This window comes from Trichomycterus rosablanca, chromosome 21, assembly GCF_030014385.1.
Source record: "Trichomycterus rosablanca isolate fTriRos1 chromosome 21, fTriRos1.hap1, whole genome shotgun sequence".
Lineage (NCBI taxonomy): Eukaryota > Metazoa > Chordata > Actinopteri > Siluriformes > Trichomycteridae > Trichomycterus > Trichomycterus rosablanca.
The window spans coordinates 2,527,566-2,533,854 of record NC_086008.1 but is presented as its reverse complement, the minus strand read 5'-3'; the positions used below and the strand labels follow the sequence as shown (position 1 = coordinate 2,533,854).

General features: G+C 43.6%; 1 protein-coding gene across 1 annotated transcript; it reads right to left on the bottom strand.

The window, feature by feature from the left end:
- Window positions 1–221: 221 nt before the first annotated feature.
- On the bottom strand, window positions 222–3,344 carry figla (folliculogenesis specific bHLH transcription factor). The gene is made up of 5 exons (XM_063018088.1): window positions 3,147–3,344; window positions 1,960–2,109; window positions 1,154–1,243; window positions 906–1,061; window positions 222–274 (listed from the first exon to the last, which is right to left on the bottom strand). The coding sequence occupies exons 1-5, from the start codon at window positions 3,342–3,344 to the stop codon at window positions 257–259; spliced, it is 612 nt and encodes a 203-aa protein (XP_062874158.1). The 3' UTR covers window positions 222–256.
- Window positions 3,345–6,289: the final 2,945 nt, after the last annotated feature.

Below are 6,289 nucleotides of genomic sequence, written 5' to 3'. Positions count from 1 at the left end.
TCCTCACAGGAACACAACATGTAGACACGAGTGCATGCTGATACGTCTTTATTCTTAAGTGCTCATGAAAAACACAAACTGCTTTACAATCTACTTACAGACAAATACGGTCCATCAAACGGCTATGAAAATAAATGGTTCAGACTTTAAATGATATATTTTGCTATATAAGTGGAATAGAAATACACAAAACGTCTCTTCATTTACATTTAAATCAGAATTCATATTTTGATGGTCTCCTTGTGCAATCATGTCTTTATCTCGTCTGGTAAACCTGCAGAAGAGAGAGCGGTTAGGCTGATTTCTGACAGTTACCAATATTTTGAGATATGGGGGGTAATGCCCCTGCTTATCTGCTGATACTTGAACAACTGAGCTTATAGACGCTAAACACACTTTGATTAGTTGTCTGCACACACCAGTGGAACCGACTCTTGATCTAAAGCTCATTTTGTCTCAGTAATGCAGAACTTTTGTTGAAGATTTATTTTATTGTCTGGGGAAAATAGTCTTGTAATCACTTGGAGGTCAGTAAGAATGTCTGATGGAGACAGATACTTAACAAGTGTCACATAATGCAGCTTTTTCTCCTCTTACTAGGTGAGATTGTGTTAAACAGGCGTCGCCGATTCGGCACCTAGTGTATGCCACCTGCTGCGTACACTGTGTGTTAAAGTTCGGGCATATATGAAGTTTGTTTTGTTCTTGAGTATTTGCTCTGGATAAGAATAAACACCTTCCCGTTTAAAAGCACTGCACCGGACCTGGTGTTTGGTTACATAGGACAAGGAATTCTGTTCCAAATACAGGCCGGCATGTCTATAACAGGGCAGCTGCCAACACCGCGTCTGATCAAATCGAACATGGAGAAGCTTTTCGGCGTGTTAAGATCTCTAAATCCTTACCAGAGTGTGATCACAGCCGACCTGGATGATGTAAAGTGGAACCGTACACTGCACGGCCATGCAGTTCAGATCAATCTCGTCCACACCCGCTGTGGTAACGACTGGAGCGCTCGCACTTCCTCCACTCGGAGACGGACCAGACAACGAGTCCAGCACCTCAATGTCAGAGAGAATATAAGAGAGAAGCATCGAAGAATGAGCGTGAAAGAATGGCCGATTCAAACGGGAGACAGAACTGAAAAACTCACGTCATCCACACTCCACAGGTCGGTGCATCCACTGTCGGGAAGTGAATATGGGCTCACGTTCTCCAGGAGCATATCTGCGCCTCCACTGTTCTGCTAAAAGCATATTTGGTGAAGGAAAAATGCTATTTTACACTAGAAGTATTCATACAGAATTAATTACTACTTAGAAAATGTAGATTTGCTTAGAGCATTAGTGCCAGTAGTCATATTCCAATATTACAAGAATACTGCTACAACAGAATGTTACTGGATGTGTACGAGAGTACGTCAGTTGTATTGTATGACGTCCAAAACCCAGTTCTAGCTGAGTTAGACCAGTTCCTGTGTTCCAGCTAAGAAATCTGTCTTAACGGTGGAATCGAAGGGAGTATATAAGGTTGTTTATTATTTCCTGTGTTATCACATTCACACTTTGTCAGTGTGATCCTTCCCTTCAGACAAGATTATAAGTCTTTTCTACTCACAATCCAGTCTCTGGGGTATTTTAATAAGGTTTTATCTGTCGATTTGTGATGCTTAAAAGCAAAAACGATGAGTCAAGTCTGTAGAACCCTCAGACAAATCCAATCACGGTCGATAGCAGAGCTGAGAATCGAGCCCTAGAGCTCAAGATCTTAGCCGTGGGCTAGTGTTACACCCCTGCACCATCCAAGTGTGGATTTGACATACCTGATCCAACCGGCCTGTCAAACACCAGGTTTGGAACACATCAACCTGTGCTGGACTTTGGCCCTCCAGAACTGGACCTGAATAATTCTGCACCAACATAATCCAACACTACAAGATAATGAACTGTGTTTACTTACGTTAGCCGTATCATCTCTGAGTACAGAGGACAGCAGGCGGATGTACTCGGTCGCGGCCCTCAGCATGTCCACCTTGCTGGGTTTGCGGTCCCGGGGCATCACAGGTACAATTCGTCTCAGGTAGGAGAACATGCTGTTCAGACTCCGGACCTGATGAAATAACCAAGGGATGTTAGATAGTTAGAGATAAGGCAGGAGTGTTCCTGATGTGTAGCACAAACTGCTGATTCTCACCATTACACCTGATCTTTCAGGTATGAGAGCAGGAAACTGACAGACTGGTTAGGATAAAATGATCCAACTCATAAATATACCTAATATTACACAATTAATACATTTATTTTACCATAGTAAAAGTAGTAGTACCATAACATTAAAACCACCTCCTTGTTTCTACACTCACTGTCCATTTTATCAGCTTCACTTACCATATAGAAGCACTTTGTAGTTCTACAATTACTGACTGTAGTCCATCTGTTTCTCTACATGCTTTGTTAACCCCCCTTTATGCTGTTCTTCAATGGTCAGGATCCCCACAGGACCCCCACAGAGCAGGTATTATTTAGGTGGTGGATCATTCTCAGCACTGCAGTGATACTGACATGGTGGTGGTGTGTTAGTGTGTGTTGTGCTGGTATGAGTGGATCAGACACAGCAGTGCTGCTGGAGTTTTTAAACACCTCACTGTCACTGCTGGACTGAGAATAGTCCACCAACCAAAAATATCCAGCCGACAGCGCCCCGTGGGCAGCGTCCTGTGACCACTGATGAAGGTCTAGAAGATGACCGACTCAAACAGCAGTAATAGATGAGCGATCGTCTCTGACTTTACATCTACAAGGTGGACCAACCAGGTAGGAGTGTGTAATAGAGTGGACAGTGAGTGGACACGGTATTTAAAAACTCCAGCAGCGCTGCTGTGCCTGATCCACTCATACCAGCACAACACACACTTATTTCTTTCACGGCACACCATGACCTAGGTAATACAGTTTATCCAAGATAAATAACAGAGGGATGTTTTGTATTGGTATTGTTTTATACATATTGTCAACATTATGAGTGGAATAAATGACACTTGAGCTCTGGGGTCTCAGGGACCCCAAACAGGACATAAGGGGTTAAATGCCAGTAGGAGGGGGTGTAAACTTTTTCTGAAGTGATACTATACAGAACCTCAGACTGACCCGGAGTCGTTCTTTAGCGTTGGCGATCTGTCTTCTCCTGGCAGCGTGATCTGTGTCCTCAGTGTCCATGTACCGTCCATCTTCAGTCCTCACCAGCTTCCCAATGTTCACATGAACCGGCAGAGAAGCTTCGGTGCTCTCCCTCCTCAAAATGCTCCCCATTAACTCTCTCTCAGGGACCTTCCTCAACTCCACCATTAATCCCGTCCTGATCTTCTTTCCACTCATCTTCATCTACCTACAAATCCATACACATGCACCTGTTTACGCATTTCTACTGCTCACAGTCACACAGGCTTGATTTAGTCTCTGCACTCTGGACCACACGCTACATTACAGTGTGAAACGGTGCGTAAATCGGTTCAGAAATCAGGTTTTTTGGCGTAAAGTTCTGCGTCCTGCTTTCAAACTCTCAAACCCCAAACTAATTACAATCAAATCCAGGCGCACCTGAGGTAAGCCCCGCCCCTCTGACAGTGAGCCAATGAAATGCGCATCCGCTCATTGCGTCATACTCTAGTACGAAAGTTTGGCTTATTAAATCGTATTAAATGTTTACTGTCTGTGATGAGTTTTGCATGTTCTCACAGATTGTGCTTCGGTTTATGATGGGTTCTCACACAAAAAAAAAAACGAAGAAACGAACCGGCTGCTTTAAATCGCTCCTTATGTATGTAACCGAATGAATGTGTGTTGTCATGTGATCATACAGGAACCACCGCGACCCCAGTCAGTATTAGGATATGGAAAAAAAAAAACAATAAATAACAGTACATGTCTTTCTTTATTCCAACCACTAGATGTCAACAGCGGAACATTTAACACTTGGTTTCTACCGTAAAACAGCCGGATTTTATCACAGCGTTTATCATGGTGTTTAAAATACTTGTATTATTGTTACTTGTTTGTCTCATTACCACTCAGGGTTATGGGAATAACACCAGCACCATAGGGTGCACCTAATCCTGTAAAATAACATCATACCTGTTGGCTGATATTCTACCATGGACCTGATGATTTCCACCAGATGTTGGATGGCATCATGGATCTCATGGATCAAACATCCTTTGGGTTCGTCCAAACATAAATCAGTCCAGATGTACAGTGATAAAAAAGGTGAAAGGTGATTCGTCAGACCATATTACTAGGTGTTGCGGCAAGGGCAGTTGTACACTAGCTTAGTGGTTAAGGTACTGGACTAGTAAGTAGAAGGTTGCCGGTTAAAGCCCCATCACTGCCAGGTTGCTCAATTGCTTAGATTGTATACTGTCACAGTACTGTAAGTCGATTTGGACAAAAGCGTCCTCTAAATGCTGTAAATGTAAATGCATATTACTTTTACGATTGCTCAGGGGTCCAGGCTTTGTGCTCCTTACATCAAGTTAAGCGTCTTCATGTATTGCCTTGTAATACAAAAGGCTTCTAACTACCAGCTTCCACCATGAAGCTAATTATGTATAGATAGATTATGTAAAATGGCCAATAAATGAATGAATGACATGATGGTGGTGTGTTAGTGTGTGTTGTGCTGGTATGAGTGGAGTTTTTAAACACCGTGTCCACTCACTGTCCACTCTATTAGACGCTCCTACCTAGTCGGTCCACCTTGTAGATGTAAAGTCAGAGACGATCGCTCATCTATTGCTGTTGTTTGAGTCGGTCATCTTCTAGACCTTCATCAGTGGTCACAGGACGCTGCCCACGGGGCGCTGTCAGCTGGATGTTTTTGGTTGGTGGACTATTCTCAGTCCAGCAGTGACAGTGAGGTGTTTAAAAACTCCAGCAGCGCTGCTGTGTCTGATCCACTCATACCAGCACAACACACACTAACACACCACCACCATGTCAGTGTCACTGCAGTGCTGAGAATGATGCACCACCTAAATAATACCTGGTCCTGTGGGGGTCCTGACAATTGAAGAACAGGGTGAAAGGGAGCTAACAAAGCATGCAGAGAAACAGATGGACTACAGTCAGTAATTGTAGGACTACAAAGTGCTTCTATATGGTAGGTGGAGCTGATAAAATGGACGTGTGTAGAAACAATAAGGTGGTTTTAATGTTATGGCTGATCGGTGTATGTAGGGTAGTGGAGTGGTAGCTCAATGGTTAAGGTCCTGGACTAATAATCAGATGGTTTCCAGGCCCTTGAGCAAAGTCCTTAACCTCCATTGCAAATTCTATTCAGTCATAATTTTAAGTCAGATTTTTTGCTGAACTGAAAAACAATACTGTAAAGTGGCGTCCATTCCTGTCCTTGAACTTCCACATAAGACCGCTGTTCCTCCTCGCTGATGCTGATTGTCTATGTTTGATGAAGTTTATTGTGACTGGTGCACTTGTAAGGGACACAAACTCCCACAGACACACTCATAAACCTTGGAAAAACCTTCCCTGAGACGGGAGTAGAGACTGTTAATAATCCTAAAGTGGCTTCATATTTATGAACATGGTTTTGGAACGGGGTGTCCAACAACCTGATGGTCAGGAGAACAGACTGTACACTTTAATATCGGTGTGAGCGTGAGCTAAACCTTTATGTTGAAAACATCAGTGTAGGGCAGAGGAGTGGACTGAGCATCGTAAAGCACGCTTTTGTAGATTATAGACCAGACATGGTATTCCGTATTCAGCGTCCACTAGAGAGGGATAAAAGTCCCGCTGTGATATAACAAGCACGTCCCTGAAGCTACGAGAGATGCTTCACCTCTTAACGAGTGCCCGTCAGGAAAATCTGTCCTGTCTCGACGCTGAGTCGCTCGTTCTCGTTCTTGTAGAGCTCTGAGGACTCCTTCAATGATTTAACTAACCACTTCACCTTAATCAGGGTCACAGTGGGTCCACCACTACACGGCAGGACCGAGTGCAAAGCGGGGAAACTCTCCAGACAGGGTTCTAATTTAATACAGAGCAAAACGCTTACTTTAGAGCAGAAGGTCACTGCCAAGATGCCACTGTTGGACTTCGACTGACCCTCAGTTGCTCAAATTGTGTTTGGTTATTCAATCTGAAGCTCATTTAGAGTCGTCAGTTCACCTACTGGCACGGTTTTGCCCCCGAGACCCCGATGCTATGTGGCATCTACTCTGCCAGATAAGCCACTGTGCTGCTCATAACTGAGAATTATTACGTATTATTATTAT